General features: G+C 35.0%; 4 protein-coding genes, 1 long non-coding RNA gene and 1 pseudogene across 12 annotated transcripts; 4 read left to right on the forward strand and 2 right to left on the reverse strand.

The window, feature by feature from the left end:
• Nucleotides 1–1,706: 1,706 nt before the first annotated feature.
• On the forward strand, nt 1,707–2,599 carry LOC110419853 (Yippee family putative zinc-binding protein). Of its 3 annotated transcripts, none has more exons than XM_021432989.2 (3): nt 1,707–1,834; nt 1,908–2,061; nt 2,164–2,599. In XM_021432989.2, the coding sequence occupies exons 2-3, from the start codon at nt 1,972–1,974 to the stop codon at nt 2,386–2,388; spliced, it is 315 nt and encodes a 104-aa protein (XP_021288664.1). In that variant the 5' UTR covers nt 1,707–1,834; nt 1,908–1,971; the 3' UTR covers nt 2,389–2,599. The 3 variants fall into 3 exon arrangements, with proteins under 3 accessions (XP_021288664.1, XP_021288656.1, XP_021288671.1); XM_021432981.2 differs by having other exon boundaries at nt 1,719–1,834; nt 1,942–2,061; XM_021432996.2 differs by having other exon boundaries at nt 1,784–1,834; nt 1,946–2,061.
• An 802-nt stretch (nt 2,600–3,401) lies between these two features.
• LOC110427095 (uncharacterized) lies at nt 3,402–5,656 on the reverse strand. Its single transcript, XR_002446233.1, has 3 exons — nt 5,519–5,656; nt 4,756–4,920; nt 3,402–4,648 (listed from the first exon to the last, which is right to left on the reverse strand). It is a non-coding gene; the product is annotated as an uncharacterized LOC110427095 (long non-coding RNA).
• Nucleotides 5,657–6,675: 1,019 nt separating this feature from the next.
• LOC110427086 (protein yippee-like At4g27740) lies at nt 6,676–7,298 on the forward strand (annotated as a pseudogene). The gene is made up of 2 exons (XR_016351236.1): nt 6,676–6,782; nt 6,871–7,298. The product of XR_016351236.1 is annotated as a protein yippee-like At4g27740 (transcript).
• A 2,884-nt stretch (nt 7,299–10,182) lies between these two features.
• Nucleotides 10,183–12,037, forward strand: LOC110418029 (protein yippee-like At4g27745). 5 transcript variants are annotated; one of them, XM_021430908.2, is made up of 4 exons: nt 10,322–10,340; nt 10,829–10,888; nt 10,993–11,120; nt 11,507–12,037. In XM_021430908.2, exons 3-4 carry the CDS (start codon nt 11,028–11,030, stop codon nt 11,732–11,734), a joined length of 321 nt encoding a protein of 106 aa, XP_021286583.1. In that variant the 5' UTR covers nt 10,322–10,340; nt 10,829–10,888; nt 10,993–11,027; the 3' UTR covers nt 11,735–12,037. The 5 variants fall into 5 exon arrangements, with proteins under 5 accessions (XP_021286662.1, XP_021286355.1, XP_021286583.1 ...); XM_021430987.2 differs by lacking the exon at nt 10,829–10,888 and having other exon boundaries at nt 10,183–10,335; XM_021430680.2 differs by lacking the exon at nt 10,829–10,888 and having other exon boundaries at nt 10,189–10,340.
• Nucleotides 12,038–12,180: 143 nt separating this feature from the next.
• On the forward strand, nt 12,181–15,892 carry ISI1 (binding protein). The gene is made up of 5 exons (XM_021430577.2): nt 12,181–13,320; nt 13,399–13,604; nt 13,903–14,001; nt 14,965–15,038; nt 15,384–15,892. Exons 1-5 carry the CDS (start codon nt 12,990–12,992, stop codon nt 15,607–15,609), a joined length of 936 nt encoding a protein of 311 aa, XP_021286252.1. The 5' UTR covers nt 12,181–12,989; the 3' UTR covers nt 15,610–15,892.
• On the reverse strand, nt 15,823–18,428 carry LOC110417855 (pentatricopeptide repeat-containing protein At2g13600-like). The gene has a single exon (XM_021430459.2). It carries the CDS (start codon nt 18,316–18,318, stop codon nt 15,823–15,825), a length of 2,496 nt encoding a protein of 831 aa, XP_021286134.1. The 5' UTR covers nt 18,319–18,428.
• Between the last annotated feature and the right edge of the window lie 2,717 nt (nt 18,429–21,145).

Below are 21,145 nucleotides of genomic sequence, written 5' to 3' on the forward strand. Positions count from 1 at the left end.
TCTATTAAGATTAAAAGTATTTTTATTTTTAATTAATTTAATTAAAATATTATTTATTATTATATGTTATGTAATAGTGATGCGATAGGATAATGATAGATAATATAACATATTAATTTGACATGAAAAGATCTTATAGTATTTTTTAATTTTTATATCAATATCATATCAGTACTATATAGATATAAAATTATAAATAATATTAATAAATTATTAATTATAAAAATTTATTTGACTTAAAATAAATATACAAAAACTTACTTAAACATAATAAAAAATAAAATTTATTTTAACATTTTTAAATAATTTAAAAACTTATTTGAATATTATGTCAAAATTTTATGACGTTTTGTAACTGCTTTGAATTAAATCTTGATTATGGTGATTTAAGAAGAGAAAAGATAAACTCAAATTTCAAGATTAAAGCAAAAATAAAATTTCTAGCAACAAAAGAAACTATGGGCACAACATGTCAATTTCTCCATACATAATGCTTTAAAAATTCTTAAATTACTTTAAAAAAATAATAAGTTTTAATTTTTTTATTATTTTCAATCAAATTGTTACTTTTTTAATTTTTTATCAAATAAATCTTTAAAAGTAAAAGTGACTATTGATTAATTATTATTAATTAAAATATTATTTATTTATTTTATACAATATGACTTTGATGCTGTTTTGATATGAATAATAAAAATATCACCTAATTGTATCATCATGTCATATTATTATTCACTGTAATATATTAATATGTCACATTAACATTATATAATACAAATAATAAATAATATTTTGATTAATAATAATTAATTGAAATGATTTATTTAATATAAAATAAAAATATAAAAATTCTATTGAACATAATAAAATAATACATAATTACTGAAAATTTTTAAATAATTTTTTTTTTAAAAAAAATATTATACCAAAATAATAATCATATTACTACCTTCAATTTCTAAATTAGCCTTTCTCTGAGTAACAAGGAAGAACATCTGAATCATTAACACGATTAGCTTCACATCCCGTTACTAGCTCACATGCAACAAAAATATACTAACAGTTAAATTGATTATAAAATAATAATGTCTAAATTTCAATTTAAAAATAAATGCTAATCTTCTTATGTAAAAGAAGTAGGAGAAAAATTCAAAGAGAGCATTAAATTAATGTTGATAGACCAAACAATCAAATAAGAAAAAAATTTTACGAATGGCATAAGAATTAATAAATTTTCTTTTATTGTCCAATTATTTAATTTTATTTCACGTCGTCATTACTAGATTTTTTATAAATTTTTTAGTATTCAAAAATTTTGTCGAAAATTTGTTCACATCTGAAAAATTAAAAGAAATTGTTATAGTAAAAAACCTGTCGGTAAAAATACGATGTTACCGACAGAGTTTTTCCGAATGAGTAATTTTGGTAGGAAATGCTTTATTGTCTTATAGTGCAGCATGCTACTTGCTCCTTACTCTTTTGCCATTGACTACGTGTTCCATTGTCATAGACTACTTAGTCCTTTTGGAAGCTTTTTGTAATAGACTTAGGGCCCGCTGGCGCAGTGTGCCAAACGGGACCGTATTAACCTAAATGTCGCCAAAAGAATCTTTCTTTATCCTTATCCTTCTATTTTCGCTGGCAATCACGTACTGTCGAAGGTTGATGATGACTAGCTAACCACTCATCTCTCCCTTTCCAATAACATATTGTCTAGTCAAACGTTGAAAACTTGACTTTTAGCCAACCCTTCTTGTATTTAAACACCCCAGACCCAGCATGATTGGTATCTCTTTATCCAGTTATCCTCAGAAGCAGAACTAGGATCATTTTGGTATGTATGTTGATTAATTTACTTAATTTTCTTCTTGCACCATACTTTATACTCTTTGCAAGTTAACTTTCAGGATTGTTGCCTCGTATCTGTCACTTGGTTCTTAGCTAGCTTTACCAGAGTCTTCAGTGGACGAAATGGAATCCGGCGGTCTAGCATTCTACAGCTGCAGAAACTGCCGAAATCCCCTTGCCCTCGGCGATGATCTTGTTTCTAAAAATTATATAGTTAGTACTAATAACCCTGAGTTCTTTTTTCTTTTTTTGGTCTGAATTAGTGCCTAATTTTTATCATTTTCTCTTTCACCTTCGTTGACTTGGTTGTGATAGGCAAAGTCAGGGAAGGCTTATATGTTTCTGCATGCAATGAACATTGTTCTGGGGCCAAAGCAGGACAGGCAATTGATAACTGGTCTGTATAGCACTGCTGATATCTATTGCAGCAAGTGTGGTGAAGAACTGGGCTGGAAATATGTGCAAGCCTATGACTTGAAAAACAGGTTCAAGGAAGGGAAGTTTATTCTCGAAAAACTTAAGATGGTCGAAGAATACTAGAGCTTACTGGTGATCCCCCTTTATGGAAAGAAGTAAGGAAATAAGCATGATGATCTCTGATTGGAAACCATACTTACCTTTATACATGAAAACTGGAAATCTATGTTTCAGTGCTATGAGATGGGATTTAAATTTCATCACCAGTAAATTAAAAGCTATGTTAAAAAAGCTTTACTTTCATTTGTTAATATGGGATTTGCCGTTGGTACTATTGCTATGTCTCTTTTCTACTCTTTTCTACTAAATATCTGGTAATAATCTTCATTCCGATGGCCGGAAAATATATGGAAGCTCCAGGATCTAATTAAAAAAGGATTAATTTTGGTTTTATTTGTGTGCATCTTGAGTCGAAATTGAGTTCAATTCCAAAGGATGATTTGAATCACCTGTCACCTAATACGGTAGTTGGGTTGTATATTTTTCCTGGTCATGTTTCGTTGTTGATACTGATAATGATGTAAATAAGAAAAGTAATTAAGTACATTATAAATTCATATATAAAAAAAGTTTAATAATTTAAAAAGTTCTTGAATTATCTATAAAAATTTAAATAAACCATTATTTTTTTATTAAATTCAGTTAAATTTATTTATTTTTATATCATATTAAATAAATTTTTATAATTAATAATAAATTAATTATTATTAATTAAATTTTTTATATAAAATTATTAACTAATCATAATAAAAGGTGAGATTGTCATGTTACCAGTTACATGTCACGTTACTATCTATTACAACAAATCTACATCTAATGTCAGCATGACAAATATTATTTTAATAACAAATAATTAATCAATTTTTAATTATAAAAATTTATTTATTTTAAAATAAAAAATTAATTTAACATAATAAAAAATTAATTTTTTATTTAAATTTTTTTAAATAATTCAAGAATTTCTTTAAATATTATATTGAAAAAATGTATAATTATCTTTTAATAAAATTAGAGAATGCAAAATTGCAATAATTTAAGAAAAAAAATCTCAAATCTTTTATTTCTTTTTGAGGGGCAAGAAATTTCATTAAGTGAGCTAGCATGGGTGGTGCCAGAAACAGAGCAGATTGGGCCTTGAGCATAACTTTAGGTTCACATCTGTGCGAAAACCCGTATGCACAAAGAGAGCAACGGAACCGCACCCCAGAACCTACAATTAGCCATGATAAGTAAAAGAAAAGAGAAACTATCAGCCAAGTTCGCGCGGTGGAAAAGTGAAATCCAGACTGAATTCCTATCAAGCCAAATAAAAAACGCACACTCCCCTGACATAGACCTGCAGGTACCGTATCACCACAAACAAAAATTTCCAGAACGTAAAGGGGGGTGATGCTCCTTGTCAGCATTAACTAGGATAGAGCATAGGGCCCCCTGAGTGGGAAAGAACCATAAATGGTCCAATAGATGGTCACTAGAAAAGTGTCGTGCAGGGAAGGCACATGAGAGGAGTAAGGGCAGTGAGAAGCGGGGAAATCTCAATAAAGCAATGGCAGAAAGAGCATAACACTCCAACAGCAGCCATAAAGCGCCATCATTAGGGTAAGGTGGAGAAATTAACCCGTCGAAGGACCACAGTTTTGGGGAGACCATCTGCCAATCTATTAGTTTCCTTGTAGATATGCTTGAAGTAGCAGTCCTTCATGTTAGCAATGAGCGCACCAATGCCACTGGAAATGTTTCGCATGCGCCATGGAACAGAGTTGTGATCAAGGGTCCAAGTGACCGCATTTTTCCAGTCACCTTCCATAACAAGGGGCATGGAAGTAGCCAAGGGAATGGTGAGTAAAAGAGTGATGCCTTCTTTGATGGCGAGGAGCTTGGCATAGTTCGAATCTTCGATGCCAATATGGTGGAAGAAAATGCCTTCGATGAAGCCCCATGATCGCGAATGACACCGCCTTTCCCTGCTGATCCGGGCTTGCGTAAGGATCTAAGGCAGATCCGTCGACGTTCAGTTTTAACGTCCCTGCCGGGAGTCTTAACCAACGGGTGGTCTGTCATCTAATGTTTTCCTTTTCGGTGCCTTGTATTTTGTTGGGATTGGTGAGAGAAAGAGTGAATGGGAAAATCTTCGAGAGGCCATTTCCCCTTACACCTGTGAGCAAGTCTCACAAGAATAATGTCATGGAAAAGATTGCAGTCGGGGTTTTTTCCATGAAAAACAATTTCACTGCCACTCAGCCATAGAGACCATAGAATAACCATATTCCTGATATCAGACGAGCAGGAAGTTGAATTTCCTTGTTGCCAAGCGAAGAAGAAACTGAAGCCATTTCCCGAGGCAACCCATGCGATCCCCCAGAGTTAGCAATTGAGCATTCATAATATCCAAGTGAAGAAAAGGTAAAGAGGGGGTTTCAAGAGCATTACCGCAGAAGGCAGTCGGGAAAGTCTTATTTGTGCCTTTCCCCAACCCCAATGCTGAACCAAACGAGGAGAAACAGAGACAAGCTGCATGCTACAGCTGACCATATGACTGGCCTCCCATCCTTATTGTCGACTCTACCATTTTTGCCACCTAATGCCCCCTTTGATCTGCATTTTTTTTCTCAACTATAAAAAGAAGCACTCAAGATAAAAGAGGACACGAGAAATCCACAACAAAAACTCAAAAAGAAAAAGGAAACAACGACTATCACCACTCACTTCCACCACAACCCAAAACCATCCCAAAAACCCCATTGCCCATCCGAAAACTTCAACCAAATTCACCCACATAAATACCAAAAATCCAAAAAAATAAAGATACAACCCCTTGGCCTACACCAACACTAAAAACCCACCATTTGTAATAAACTCATAAAAAAGGCAAAAAAAAAAAAACAATAACAAAGAAACACACACCGAGCACAATTAGAAAGCCAAAAAACAGCGAAAACCACAAAATAAAACCAAAATTTGTGAAAATAAGGAAGAGAAGGAAAGAAATTGCAACAGTTTTGCAATCTTTTAGATTCAAGAAACCGCCGGAACAAGAATTACCAAAAATTAGCGAGGCCATCTTCCTAAGAATTAAACTAAGGCTACAAAAACCAAATCAGATGCATCCAAATTCAATAATCAAGAAAGGAGCCAGGAGCCAACTATACGCACAACACAACAGATTAAAAAACTAATATAAGCTGATACTTACTAAATAGTATGGAGACAATGGTATCAATCATTAAACCTGCCTTTTTGTTTGCAATCTATATATCCTGTCAGTTTGTAGATAAATTAAGAAAGTAAATAATAAACCCAAGAAGTTAACAAAATTCAACAGAGAAAATACACAAAATTCAACATGAGTCTGACACAACAAACGGGAGCATAGCAGCAGTGAGCTGCGTTGGCGAAATTCCAATTGAGCTACTTCGGTTTGAAGGTTTGGCTATAGTTTTAGGGTAACATAACTGGTTTTTAGTATTTTTGGATGAAATACTCGTTCGTTCAGTAATTCCTTAGTTATCATCTTATTTTAGCCGATCGCAATATCCGTATTTTTTTATTTCTGACCGGTGGGAGGGTTTCTAACCAGCGTTAGGGTTTTTCAGTTTAGGGTTTAACGGGTGGTCTGACCGGTTTTAAGGTTTGAACCGGTTTCAGGGTTCCCAAAACCCCGATTTCAAAACCAAAAAAAATTAAAAACACCTACAGCAAAAGAAAATGAAATCTGAAATTCCCTTTCAAAATTTCCTGAAATACCAACAAGAAAAGAGATCTGAAAGGTGTTTCGATTGAAAAGAAAAGGAAACTAGTGAGAGAGAAGATGGAAGCCACGGTTAAAGAAGAGAAAAAAAAAGGGGGGTGAACCGAGGGTAAATCTCAAATCTTATCGTAGCAAGATAGTAAGATGCATTTGAGGAAGATAAAGCACAAATTAATGCAAGAAAGCTTTCCTTCACAAATACTTTAGTTTTTTACCGTGTAACGGAGGTTACAAACCCTAGCAAATAGATTAAAATTACTACTATAATTTTCTGTAAATTTACCAAAAAAGAAAAAAACAAAAGTAATGGTAAGAAATGTTCTTCCTGTAGTTTTAGTAATGGGTTACTCGCCCGACCGATGATGACAAGCCAACCATTCACTTTCTCCATCTTCAGTATTATTAATTTGCTAGTCAACAGTAGATTATTTGAATCCGGCCTGCCCTTCTTGTGATTTAACCAGCCACAGCCAGGCCCACCGTGATTGTTTCTTATCTTCAAAAGCCGAATTGGGAGCATCTTTTGATGTACGTTGATTCATCCCATTTTCTTCTTGCACTAGTACTTCGCATTCTTGCAAAGTTCACTTTTTTGGGGTTGCCTTCTACTTTCAGTGGGAGAAAATGGAGTTTGGTGGATTGTACAGCTGCAGGAACTGTCTAACCCCCCCTTGCCCTTGGCAATGATCTTGTTTCTAAAAATTTCAAGGTGAGTGTATAACCTTTTGATTTCTTTCCTTTTTCTTCTCCTGAATCATTAGCTTCTTTTCATGGATTTGGTTGTGAACTTGTGACAGGCAAAATCAGGGCAAGCTTCTATGTTCCTTCATGCAATGAATGTCGTTTTGGGGCCAAAGTACGACAAGCACCTCTTAACTGGTCTTCACACGATTGCAGATATTTATTGCAGCAAGTGTGGGGAAAGAGTGAGCTGGAAATATGTTCAAGCCCTTTAACTTAAAACAGAGGTACAAAGAAGGCAAGTTCGTTTTGGAAACACTCAAGATGATCGAGCAATACCAGCTCATTAGTAACCCCACCCCCCATCCTAGAACAGGTATGGAAATAAAGCAATATGTCAACTTGTATACTGCATTTTTTCTTTCCTTTATGAAAATTGGAATCTGTGTTCCAATCTTATGAGATTTGCCATTGACGCTACGTGTATCTCCTTTTCTCCCCTAAATGGAAGCTCCGGAAACCAGCGGGGCTAATTCTGATTTCATTTCTTTGCATCGTTGATTCTTGAGTGGAAATGAATCATTGGAAAGGTGGTCCCTTCACGCGTCATCCCTGGTGGTTGGCTCTGTGCGTTGAATATTCTTCCTAATTATACATGGTTTCATTTTCTGACGACGAAGTAAAATTTGTGTTAGAATCAAGAATGCAATAATCCCACAAATGGAAAGCGTTACGAACCGAGTTCAAGAGTTTTATGCAAATCTCAGCCCATCTTACCCAAAAATATACCATCTTTGGATAAAAATCTTATGTAGCACAATAAAATGCAGATGGGGAAGATCAAGTACCAATTAAACTTTTGACCATAACCAGAATTTTACTATACCATTTACAAGCAGATAATATTCTTAGCAATTAGACTAAAAAGGATTTTTGGATCACTATATAGTACGGAACTACAATAAATATGCAATTAAATGAGTTTATCATTTATTTTCATTTTTATAAAAATTAAAAATTTTAAATTAAATTTAATCTCGTGTGGCTTTAAACTCAATTTTCATTAATTAATAAACTACCACGTGCTTTATAAATCTGTCAATATGGGCCGGTCCAGTCCGGCCCTAGACCTTATGGGTTGAAAAAAATATGGTATGATTGGCCAGCCCATATTTTATATGGGCTACAAATGTTCAGCCCAGCCCACCTCTTGCTAGCCCATGGGCCGGCGGGTTAGTCATTTTTTCAAAAAAAATTATTTCTACTACTCATCAATACAAGTATACAACTATACTATGATTTAGTCCATAAATTAAATAATAAAACATATTACAAACAAATAAATTACATAAAAAATAAATAGCAAATACATTACTCAAATATAAATAAAATTTCAAATTTTTAATATTTAGCCCACCCCTTGTTAGCCTATGGGTTGGGTTGGGCCAACCCATTTTTATTTTTTTCAAAAAAAAATTAATTTTTATAATTTTACTTGATAAATTTTTTATTAATAAAATTGTTCTATGATTTAATTCATAAATTGAATAATAAAAACATGTTACAAATAAATAAATTACACAAAATATAAAAAAATAAATAAATTACATAATAAAGTTTAAATCTTTAACACAAACTACTATCTTAAACATAAGTATATAACCAAATAATAAAAATTTAAGACTCATTTATATCCTCCTCAATCTTCATTCTCAAGTAAAACATTTAAATCTTATTTAGACAGCAATGATGTCTCAAGGTCTGAATTATTATCAATTATCATCTAACATTCATTACCATAAAAAGAAAAGAGATAATAAGTTATAATTTAAATTAAAATTTTAATTTGACAAGTGAAGATTAAAGACATTGAAATATATAAAATAAACAATACTATTGGTAACTAAATTATTGATTTTTCATAATTAAATATATAAAATTATTAAATTAATTAAAATTATTTTTTTGGCCCATGGGCTGGCCCTGCCCCAGCCTTAGGCCTGTCAATATGGGCCGGCCAGTACCAACACTTAATTTTTTTTGGACCCATCGGGCTGGCCCGTACCAACCCGGGTCAACCCTAGGGCCTAAACGGGTTAGCTCGTTTAGGCCCAATTTTAATATGGGCTTAAATTTTTAAACCCGACCCGTCCCATATTTTTAAAAAAGTGAACTGACCCGATGGGCCAAGCCCATTTTGATAAGTCTATTTATAACTCACAAAATAACGAAAACAAAGCGAAAGCAAAAGAAAAAAGAGAGTTTTTGAGGAATAAAATGTTTTATATTTTTCTGTAGTGTTATACAAATGAAAAGAAGGGACTTATTAATAAACTGATAACCTCTTGTTAGATAAGATTAGATTACAAAATAGGAAAAAAATAAATAAAACAATAAATGATAAGAGATTTAATTTGAAAATATAATATTCAAATTAAATTTAAATATTAATTTAATTTAATAAATTTAGATCTAAACCTAAATATATATTAACAAATCTAAAATTCAAATTAGATTACATTTCATAGATTGAGACTTTTGTCTGGTTTATCTAGGCTACCTAACTTATCTAGGTTGTAGTTTGTTGGGTCCTTTGACGTGTCTAAATTAATCTGAACTCTTGAGCCACGATATAAATAATATCATAAAAATAATTAATAGGAATATATGGCATATATAAAAAGATGTCACATAAAATTTTTTTTGTTGGTTTCTTACCTTTTGTTCAAATTGCTTTATTTTAAAATAATTTTTTTTAATTATAAAATAAAATTTTCTTATAAAAGGATATTTATTATTTTGCAAAATTTTTATTTTTTACTTTTAAAAATTAAAAGTTTTTTTTGAATGAAATCATGTGGCACTTGTACACAAGTGACACATTCTTGTTATTACTTTTTGTCACATAATCAATTTAACTATTACCTTTAATAAAAAATGTAAATTGTTCATCGTAGTTCGAATAGTAAATGTGTAACTAATCCTAAAATTTAAGACATAACTATAGCATACTGCGATTATTTACTTACCTTTGGTATTGCCTGCATAGTTTACTCATTTGTGAACAGTTTTATGATACATTGATAATAGTATATATTGTAAAATACATAAAAATGTAAACATTTTAAATATTAAAAGTTATTTAAATAAAAAAATTTACCCGCGTCGGCAAAATTCTAGTAGAAATAATAAAGAAGCAAAATATAAAAACAGCGCAGGAGAAGATTGACTTGGGCAAGTCTTAGAGGAGGAAAACGTAAATTTCCTCGAAGGGTTGCCTTAACTTCACGCGCCTCTGTCACGTCTCAACGTCACGAAGGAATTGAAGCTAGGGGAAGCGGATCCCACTTTAAACAACGACAACGCATTCCCCTTAGCCAGCTGGAATTGACGTAACATGCGCATATCACGCTCTACTTTCAGCGCGTGTGTGACCTACTACCCCTTTCTTCAAACAATAAACGGTATCATTGTGGCTCAAGAATACTGCAGCGAACAAGAAAAATCCTCTTTTGAATTTCTCTTATCTCTTTTCTCAAGACCCATTCTTCTTCAATGAATGCCAGCTCCCACTCTCCAAGGTCAGGTCAGTAATGGAAGAAATTTCATTATTCACGTTAATTGTAATTAATTAATTTTTAATCCTCTCAAGATTCTTATATCTAGTATTCACACTGAAGCAAAGAATTTGGACCTTCTCAGATTTTCAAAATCAAGAAAAAAAAAAAGGAAAGAAAGAGCCTTCTTTTCTTTTGGCTAATGACTTGATGTTTGATTTTACAGCTCACATCCTCATCCATTCCAATTATAATAATCAATTAGTCAATTGGATTTCTTCTCTTCTTTCATTTCCTTTTTTCTTTCTTTTTACTTCAAACTTTTTCTTGAAATGGGTTGATTATTAATGTCCCTGTTGCTAATATTAATAGTTAATACCAATCCCGTCTTTGTCACGCCCATTTGTTTAATCAAAACTTCTAGTATCGTATAGGGAATCTTTGCTCTCCTTGTAATCCACTTTGGTTTAATCTTGCACGCAAATACCTTAATTTATTTCTCAAATCTTTATTGCAGTGTTTTAGGTGAAGGGTTTCATCTTTTTTTTTTTTGTTCATGTTTTGATCGCATAGACTGGTACAGTAAATTGAGTTTTTTTTTTTTCCTTTTCTGGCCTTAACTTGGGTAGCTGCTTTCTACTCGTGATTTGATATTCCTGTTTTCTGCGTTTGTTTCGTCAGCACCGAGGGTGTTTGAGCCTGAAAGTTGTTGATCAATGGCTGAATCCTTTGGTCCACGATTGTACAGCTGCTCGAATTGTCGAAATCATGTTTCTCTCCACGATGATATAATTTCCAAGTCTTTTCAGGTAGAGCACTAAGATCCTGGAATCGTCTTTTGTATGTGGTAGTTTTTGGACTTTTAAATACGGGCTAGATGTTTCTGCTTATGATCATTGGATTATGAAGACTTCATGCATAATGAAAATTATGATCATTGGGTTAGAAACGCTCATCAATAATTTTGAAGTGTTTTTCTTGAAATTAGTGATCTGACTGATCAAGTAATATTGGAAGTTTTGCTTTTGTTTATATATTCTTTGACCATGATTTGTGTATAGCTAGTGAAATGTGAACAGAATTGGGAAAAACTTTGTTCATTGTATCAACAATGAATTGAATTAAACTCAGTTTTGACTGTGATAAATGATCTTAGGAGACTTCCGTTCGATGTTTTCCATTATTTTGTTCTTAGGGAAGAAATGGCCGGGCATTTTTGTTCTCCCACGCAATGAATGTTGTTGTAGGACCAAAAGAAGACAGGCACCTGTTAACTGGTCTTCACACTGTTGCCGATATCTATTGTGCTGATTGCCGTGAGGTCTTAGGTTGGAAGTATGAGCGAGCCTATGAGGCATCACAGAAGTACAAGGAAGGGAAGTTTATACTTGAGAAGGCAAAGATTGTTAAGGAGAACTGGTAGCACCTGCACCATGTCAGGGTTCTCATTCCATTTATTCCTGTGTTGATGTAATTGTATCAATGCTTCACATTGATCTTGTACAGAAACTTGTCACCCGTTTGGAAATTTGTCATTGTTTCCCACTCTGCATTCTTAACATGCTCAACGTCCAGAGAATGCGTAATGGATTGACCATTCCCATGTTAATAAATTGCGGTACTGTCAACTACTCTCTATGACATCTCATTGTGTACTATGGATTAAGCATTGTGTAAATACCTGTGGATAAAATTGTTTGAGGAATCTGAGACATTGTTACTTTTTTCCATCCCTGTGATATTTTGGCTATTGCACAAAGCCTTTTGTTTTGTCAGGGAAGTTTTTCATTGAAAAATTCGTTTTTCAAGTTCTAAGAGCTTCTTGTCCTGATCAGTTAGGTGGATTGGTTTGGATTGCGGGATGCTATGGCAGGTGCAGGCTGATAGAACCTGGTGCTTGTTTGAGAAATATGTCATCGGTTAAGTAGCTTGTTAGGCTTGTACTAGTATATTTTAGAGTCTGCCATGTCAATGTGAGCTCAATCTTTAACAGTGCGATGACTCTGAACTTTAGTGTAGACAGTAACGATCAATGAACTGTTCGTAGTAAACTTGTAATATCCATTAGTTTGAATGCTTTCAAAGTTTCGCTTCAGTTTGTCCTATGCAGAACGATCCTGGAACCTCGGAATCAGCATAGAACAGACATTAGGCCGAGAAACAATAATCCAAAGTGGGAACTATCCTGGAATCTTTGTGTTTCCTGAATAAGAAGACGCAGAGAAAGTTATTGGTAGCAGACAGCAAAGAAAAGGCCTTCGCTGCTATGCACTGAGACAAAGCCAAAATAAGAACAAAAGAAAATGCGTGGGAATTTACTCAATAATTGTTTCTTTCTTATTTAACATTGTCTTCATCTTAGGTGGCTTGGTTGGATACCATTTTTACAGGTTGATCTATGCCTAAAAGAGATAACCTACACTAACAAGTGAAATGTTTGTCATTGCCCCATGCCCATAAATAAGCCGCAAAGGCAAGAATAAAAACACAATAGAGAAGGAGAAGAGGAATTTGGCCTCATTCGTCGTCGTTTCGATGCTTGAACGACAAGAATCAAATGACTCATTGTCAATAACAAGCATTTCCGCTCTAACAGAAAGAAAAGGAAGGAGGAAAAGGAAAGTTGAGAGTTTCAACAGAGAACTCAGTATCAAAATATAAGTATAGGAAGAACGCAGATGAACTTGAAAGAAGCATTATGGAGCAAGCCAACAGATTCCAACGAATCTCTGTCTCCATCATCGTCATCTCCAAGGGACCCAGAATCAGAAGCAGCGTCGGCTGCTGCCACGAGTGCGGTTGGGGAACTAGTTAACTCTCTCAACAAGCAACGAATCTATAGAGAAGTCACCCTCGCTCTCCGCACCGGCCTCCGTGACGCCTGCGCCGAGTTCTCTTTTCTCCGAGTCCGTGGCCTCCGTTTCCTCCTCAAATCTCTCCGATCCATAGCCCAGTCTGACTCCTCCATCATCCTCTTTTCCCACACCCAATCCATCCCCGACCTCCGAGGTTCATAATTTTCAAATCTCTGTTTTCTTTTCCTTTATTTCTATTTTTGTGCGTGAAATTTGGGTCTTTTCTGGGCAGTGGTTCCAGTGTTGTTCGAGCATTCATTGAAGGAAACAGAGGATGACAGAGTGGGAAGCTTGGATCATATATTCAGTGTGGAGCCCATGAAGATTAACAGTCCTTCCACGGATGCGGAAGTTGCTCTTGCGCTTAGAGTGTTGGAAGGCTGTTGTCTACTTCACCCGGAAAGCACCCGTTTGGCCCATCAACACAAAGCCATCCCGGTAATTATGAACAGACTTAGCTTTACCAGAATTTCGATTTAGATTTGTATTTCTATGGAAAGATGGCTTACATTAATGGGTGACATTGCTCTTGTTGATGGGAAATGGGAATTGGGATTGGAAAGTGAACATTGGAGATCGTTGTGCACTGTAGTATTAAGAATGTCAGCATTGTGTCTACACAAAACAAATTAGGGTGCTATTTCACAGCTCCAATTTTCCTGCACTTGATCAACCTGTTTTGAGGAATCAAGATCCCAACTCTTAATGTAATCTTTGAGTACTTGATATGATGCAGGTTTTGATGAATGTCTTATCAACTCGAGGAGTTCTTGAACAAGGTGCATGCCTCGATGCTTTAATCTCGATAATGTTGGACTCCTCAGCCAATCAAATGGTATTTTATCCCTTATTTGTCTGTGCTAATGTGTTACATAGCAAACTTTGATAATATTTAGTTCAAATTGGTAGTCTAGTTAGTTAGTTTTATTTCCATGTCAGTTTGGCTGCCGATTTTAATTAACTGCTCTCTTTATTCTGACTAATGCTACTGACCTGTTTTGCTGCATCACCAGGATTGCATAACCTTGAAATTTTTTTCAGTTTGTGTGGTTACTTTGTAAATTTGTTTCATGCTATTTGTAAAGCATTTCCATTTTAGTCCTAAAGAAGCTTAGTTGTTAGAGAGAGTGTTCAGCTTCATCAATACTCTATGTGAATGACAGCAAAAATGATCTTCTATAGCCTTTAATTTCCAGGGAAAAAAAACCCAACTTTACTTCTTTCCCCCTCAAATTTTTTGGATCTTTTATTGAAGAAGATACAAGTTGGCAGTTCTCTCCCTTGCCTTTTAAGTTTCATTAAAGTAACAGGGATAGGGGACAGGGGACTTCCAGCCATTCAACAAAATTAACACTATGAGCTTCTGGGAAGTTAATGCTTTTCTCAAATGTTGACTTAATATTCCATTAAAATCCTCACCGATCTGCTAGTCATAAGCCTCTTGAAAGGATGTTCCTTAAAGGAAGAATAATTCGTAATAGCCATTGTAATTAGATATTTAGATTTGCATCAGTCCTCCCACCATTTCTATAAAGGTCTTCCAAGAAACTTAGTTCTCATGGAAACCTAGTTTTGGTTGTAATAGAAAAAATGTTTAACAAGGATTGGCAACACTCAGGTTAACTGTCCATGAGAATAGCATCTTTAATCCCTTAGTTGAGCAGAGTTTTTATACTGAACTTTGTAGCCAAAGGAAGGCTTCCACTGCCTTTTTTACCTCATTTCTGGGTAATAATATCTTTCATATGTTCATTCCATATGTGTATGAATGCATAATATTTTTGCTATTACTCCCTAGGACTTTGAAGCATGTAATGGCATTGAGGAAGTTGCAGAGCTCATACGAGACAAGCAAGTGGATGAAAATCTCAGGTACTCAAAAATGGTAGCTGGGATATTTATTTTGAGGCCTTGTTCTCTTTTTCTGATGCTCCTGTTTACTTTACTATATCCTATGCGGTATACACAGTGCAAAGAAATTAAGGAAATGAAGTTTGCCTTTTTATTCATGTAGGAGATGGCACTGATCTCCCAATTACATACATTCATACATACATACATGCATATATATATATATTTGTCTTTTTTAAAGCTATGTTATGTCTCACTAATTCAGTTTAATATGTATATATATATATATTTGTCTTTTTTAAAGCTATGTTATGTCTCACTAATTCAGTTTAACTTAAAAAGAAAGCATATCATTCTGCTGATCAGGTTGAAATGTGGAGAGTTCTTGCTTCTACACATTGGACATGTAAACGGGAGGGAAAGGTCTCCCATGGCTACCATTCATGAAGACATAAGACGACTCTTGGGTGAAAAATCTGCTTCCTTGATATGGGCTGCAAGTCAATTTGGCTCAACGCTTGATCCAGACCAGAGATTGACAGCTCTGCACATCCAAGCCCGCAGGGTTCTGGAATCCCTAGACTTGTACTGAGTTTGAAATTATACTACTTCTCTTGATATTGCTCGTAGTTCCGGGGAACTTTCATTGTTGATTTAGAAGATGCAAAGATGTTATTTATGGAACCAACATTCTGTTCTTCGTTAGTGACTGCTAGTTATGTTAGGGGAGAATATTGCAGAAATTCAGATCAGTGATTTATTGTATACTTGTAGAAAATGATACAAAGCAGAAAGTGTCATGCATCTACAAAGTGACTGTTTTCATGTGGAGGGTTAATTTATCCAAAGTGGCATAGATATCTTCTGTTCTTTCATGAGACTTGTCATATGCAAGAAATGCATGAGTATCACCTCTATCCTCAATCCAACTACATCCTGGGGTCTTAAACATTCCAATATCTTTAATTTTTTGTCTTGTTCTTGCTAGATCAGACCATTTTCCAGCATAAGCATATAAATTTGCCAACAGTACATAGTTTCCAGAATTATTGGGTTCCAATGCTATAAGTCTCTTTGCCGCAATTTCTCCCAACTCAAGATTATTATGAATAACACAGCCGCCAAGCAAGGCGCCCCACATCACTGAGTCAGCATCCATTGGAACTCTCTGGATAAGTTCATAAGCTTCATGAAGCTGACCTGCTCGACTTAGCAGATCAATCATGCATGTATAGTGCTTTATGGTGGGTTTGACATCATAATGCTGCATCAGATCAAATAATTCCTGACCCATCTCAACAGACCCAACATGAACACATGAAGAAAGAGCGGAAAGAAAAGTCACTTGATCTGGCCTAAAGCCATTCGCTAGCATTCCTCTAAAGAGAGCAATACCATCCTCCCCGCGTCCATGCATTGCATACGCTGTAAGCATGGCATTGTGGGACACCAAATTTGGGTCTGAAATCCTATTATATGCTAGTAGTGCGTGATGTATACTCCCACATTTAGCATACATGTCCACAAGGGCTGCTCCTATGTAGACATCAGCATCATAACCACATCTAATCGAATGTGCATGAACCTGCTTTCCCCGTGCAATGGTAGCAGACCTTGAACAAGCAGGTAGAATTATTCCAATAGTGTAAATGTCAGGCCTTACATTTGAAGTCTGCATTTCAAAGATCAACTGTATGGCTTTGTTGTGTAGGTCATTTTCCACATGTCCTGCAATGATGCCATTCCACGTATAAACATTTGGCTCAAAACCATCTTCTTTCATTTTTTTAAGCAGATGTTGAATGTCTTCAATCTGATTGCAGCGGGCATAGCCAGATATCAAAGCATTCCATGTTGCTGTATCGCGCTCAGTTACTTCATTAAAAGCAATTTGAGCAGCCATTAGCTCTTGACATTTGCAGTACATTTCGACCAAAGCTCCACCAACAAAGGTATTGGATTGCAGGCCTCTAACAATGGCTTGAGAATGTATCCCTTTCCCAAGTCTCAAAGAACCTGTGTCAGCACAAGCAGTTAGAACACTCCCTAGAGTGAAAGAATCGGGTACAATTCCATCTTCCTTCAGAACATGCTTAAACAAGTCCAAAGCTTCACCAAATAGGGAGTTGTTTACATATCCAGATATCATAGAGTTCCATGAAATTATGTCCTTCTTGATAGCCATAATCTCCATCCGATCAAATAGTTCCTTGGCCATGGAGACATTACCATTTTCACAGTACCCAACAATCACTGTATTACAAGAAACCACATTTTTCACTGAGAACTTTGAAAACAAATGGAAAGCACTTGTCATATCACCACATCTCCTATACAAATCAATTAACCCATTCACAACAATAGCGTTAGACATAAACCTATGCCTCGTGATATATCCATGAAATTCTTTGCCAAGGCTTAAGTTTTGTAATCTAGCAGAAGCTGGAAGAACACTCGCTAGAGTCTGTGCATTTGGTTCTATGCCTTCCCCTACCATTCTAAACAACATCTCAATGGCTTCCTCATCATAACAATTTTGCGAGAAACCCCCAATCACGGCACTCCAAGAGACAATATTTGGTCTTAAATTCTCAAAAGAAGACATTCTTTCGAAAAAACCCAATGCCTCATATACCTTCCCATTGGTAGCACAAGCAGTAACAACAGCATTCCATGACACACGATCCTTTTCAGGCATTTTCTCTAGAACTTTCTTAGCATCATCCAAGCTTCCACATTTACCATACATATCAATCAAAGCATTACCAACATAAACATTTAAAACAAACTGATACTTAATCAAAATCCCATGTAATTGTCTTCCTACTTCAACATTTCCAAGACCACTACAAATTTTCAATACAACGGGAAACACAAAAAAGTCCAATAAAAGTTCTTCCAACTGCAATTTCTCAAAAAGCTGAAAAGCTTCCTCAAAGAGCCCATAATCAACATACAACCTAAGCATAGCTGTCCAAGAATACAAGTTCTTCAACGCCATTTTATCAAACAACAAATCCGCATCTTCCAAACAACCAAGCTTCCCATACATTTGGATCAACTTGGTGTCCACAAATTCGTGGCCAAAAAACCCAGTTTTAAGGATATGAGCATGAACCTGTTTTCCGAGGATTGGGTCATTGGAGCCTTCGAGAATTGAAGCATAGGCGGTTGAACTTATTGGTTTATCAAGCAAGGATAGAGTGTTGGGCATGTGAGAGTACCGAGGCTTAGGAGGATTTTGGTTTAGTGGCTGTGAGGATGGTGGGATGGTGATGGATTCCCACATTTGAGTAATCATTTTTCTGAGTGAGGGCGGTAGCCAACTCAAGTACCAGAAACGGAAAACAAGGAAGTTACCAACATGTGCAATGTTCTTAATAGTGTCTTATTAACTTACAAGGTTCTACGATTCCAATGTCATCATTGTCAGCTTGGCTTGGGCAAGATATTTATGGGTCAGTTTGGTTATAAGGACGCCCACATCCAGTTATAGGCAGGAGGGAATTTTTCTTTTTATTTATTTTTTATCTTCTTTTAACTCTGTTGACTTACCAAGAGATTAAATTTGATTTTAAGCACTTCGTTAGATTAAAATCCTTTAACGGGCCCAGATAAAAAGTATTTATAGATAATAATTAAAGTTAATTAAATTATTATATTAAAAATATATCTTTTATTTAACGTACTACTCTTATTCAATTTAAGAATAAAAATACATTAATTACAACAATTCTTTTTTCAAAAAAATATTAGTCTAACCAGTATGAAATAGGCATCTATTAATATTTATTTCTTGAGAAAATTATATTATTAAATGGGTTTTCTCCGAGTGTCTTTGGGACACTCTTTTAAAGTTATTATATTAAATAATATATTTTTTATATTTATTACTCGTAACATTAACTTTCAGTTATTTCATTTAATACAAAAATATTACTCAAAACAGTGTTTTAACTAATCTCAAGATTAACAAAATGATTATTACATTCTCCAGAGGTTAGTATATTAAAAATTAAAATTATTACCTGGTAAACTTTTAAATACCCTTTATGAGAAATACATATATATATATATATATATATATATATATATTCGTTTGCTCAAATTTCCTTCTTGCTACAGAAAGTACCTAAGATGTTCAATGTTTATCAGCTGCTTTTTGTTCGTAATCTATTGAAGGCTCATCATGCAAGGCAGGCAGTAGCCCACAACTGTAAATTGTACCTTATTTCGGATCATAGAAAGAAAACCAGGCCGAAGAAACAACAATTGCCTTGTGATATAGAGAATTATCCTGAACGACAGGACTTGATTTGTCTCCTTCAAAGGAAATATGGGACATTGATAATGGCGTACCAATAAACCAAACAAAAGGCTTATATGTGTAGATCGCAAGTTCAAATCTGATGGTGACGTTGCAAACAAAGCTCATCATCACCGACTTTCACGTATAGCTACAGGTTCATACGTGACCCCCACCCCCTATTGCTAGCTACGTGCAAGTTGTGTGGCCTGTCTACACTTTGATGGAAAACCAAACAAGCTTAAACCTGTTTCGCTACAAGCATTTTCTTGGAGGGTCATGAGGAGGGAAAGTATGGCAGCACAGGGAATATTTAGCTTCGCTTGTAACTTTGGAGATCAAAAGAAAGTACAGTTCCAAAGCTTTAGAGGGTTTGAATTAATAATAAAGGTAGGAGCTGCTCTGGTTTTTGGTTTTTAAATTAAGTTGGTATGAAAAAATAGTTGAGATTCTCAATAATGGTGTCAATATTTGAATGGAATGTATATTAATCAAGATTGCAGAAGTTCATCATTCTCTGGTCATTAACATCATAGATATGAGCTTTTACATATCGTGAGACTGACTTCATAAGATTCATTTTCTTTGTAATTCATGATTTACAGCTAGAATGATCACGAAAATATATGCAGGCATATATTCTTGTATTTCATTGGTGGAAGGAGAAAGTTGACTCCGTGAATCTTAATCTATTAATCATAAACAGTAAATTGGCGACGAAAACAATTGGTAAAACGTCAAGAAATTCTGATCATCACCGACAGTCTAGAGGCTGATTCGGAATGTTGAAAATCTTGCCCCATCTCATTGACAAATTAGGGAGAGCAAAAGAAAACCATCTCAAAGTGAAAATTACATACATAGTGTGGTGCCCGAGTTTGGCAAAGAAAGAGACCCTCCATGATGGGGGGTGGTGGCGTGGTGGTGAACCTCAATTCACGGCTTTGAAACACCCATAGTGGTGAACACCTTGGACATAATAATTTATGTCATTGAGGGTCTAAGGCTACATATCTACTTGTGCTACCATGGATAAAATAATATAGTAAATAAACAAATCATGGGTCTGTATGAATCATAAACTATATCTGAAAGATTTTGCTAGCTAGGTGGAAGGGATTATTCCTGAGCACGGCTCCCAAGGAGAATGTTTGTGGGTCCCACCTATGACCAGAGATGGGATTGCTAAGTCAAAGCTAAGAGCTTCTTTGTCTTCGATTTTACTGGTGAACTAGCGAAGAAAGAAATACGGGGATGGGGAAGTAATAATAGCTTATAGTTCAAGGAGATGGAGCATATTGCCATGTATGGAAGAGTCTCCCAACGCTGAGTGACCAAAAGATAGAAGCTGTTATACGCATGAGTTTCGGGCGAAATGGGAGGACGAGATAAGTCTTAGAAACCTTATAAAAAAAACCTGTTATTCTTTGTCTATGCACGCATCTTCAGCTTGATTCTTAATCTGAATTTAAAAAATGCATATATCTTTGTGCAATCATTCAAAATAACTCTTAAGAACCAAAGTAATTATCCCAAGCTGTTCATCCAGAAGAAAAAGTACATGCCCAGGGAAAAAGAAATAGAAGAAGAACGAAAGAATACTAAGCCTGCATTAGAAAGTGGAATGGCATGTGCAGGCTTGGCTCAGATGGGGTCATACCTAATAAGTAATTCATTCTGGTTATTCCTTGTCAAGATAGTACACTGGCCTATGAAGGTTTGCTTTTTGAGGGGGAGGGGGGAAGAATCTCAAGACCCAGATGATGCTGATAAGACCCGACACTCGTGACCTGTTGGCAAGGAAAAAAGAAAAAAGGGGGAA

The sequence above is a fragment of the Theobroma umbraticum genome, unplaced genomic scaffold (assembly GCF_002168275.2).
Source record: "Theobroma umbraticum cultivar Fairchild unplaced genomic scaffold, ASM216827v3 scaffold_30.0, whole genome shotgun sequence".
Taxonomy (NCBI): domain Eukaryota; kingdom Viridiplantae; phylum Streptophyta; class Magnoliopsida; order Malvales; family Malvaceae; genus Theobroma; species Theobroma umbraticum.

Coding starts and splice junctions, on each gene's coding strand:
- LOC110419853 (XM_021432989.2), top strand. CDS start 1,972: ATGGAATCCGGCGGTCTAGCATTCTACAGCTGCAGAAACTGCCGAAAT. Junction 2,062..2,163: donor TTGTTTCTAAAAATTATATA/GTTAGTACTAAT, acceptor TGGTTGTGATAG/GCAAAGTCAGGGAAGGCTTA.
- LOC110418029 (XM_021430987.2), top strand. CDS start 11,028: ATGGCTGAATCCTTTGGTCCACGATTGTACAGCTGCTCGAATTGTCGA. Junction 11,121..11,506: donor TAATTTCCAAGTCTTTTCAG/GTAGAGCACTAA, acceptor TTTTGTTCTTAG/GGAAGAAATGGCCGGGCATT.
- ISI1 (XM_021430577.2), top strand. CDS start 12,990: ATGAACTTGAAAGAAGCATTATGGAGCAAGCCAACAGATTCCAACGAA. Junction 13,321..13,398: donor ATCCATCCCCGACCTCCGAG/GTTCATAATTTT, acceptor TTTTCTGGGCAG/TGGTTCCAGTGTTGTTCGAG. Junction 15,039..15,383: donor CAAGTGGATGAAAATCTCAG/GTACTCAAAAAT, acceptor TCTGCTGATCAG/GTTGAAATGTGGAGAGTTCT.
- LOC110417855 (XM_021430459.2), bottom strand. CDS start 18,318: ATGATTACTCAAATGTGGGAATCCATCACCATCCCACCATCCTCACAG.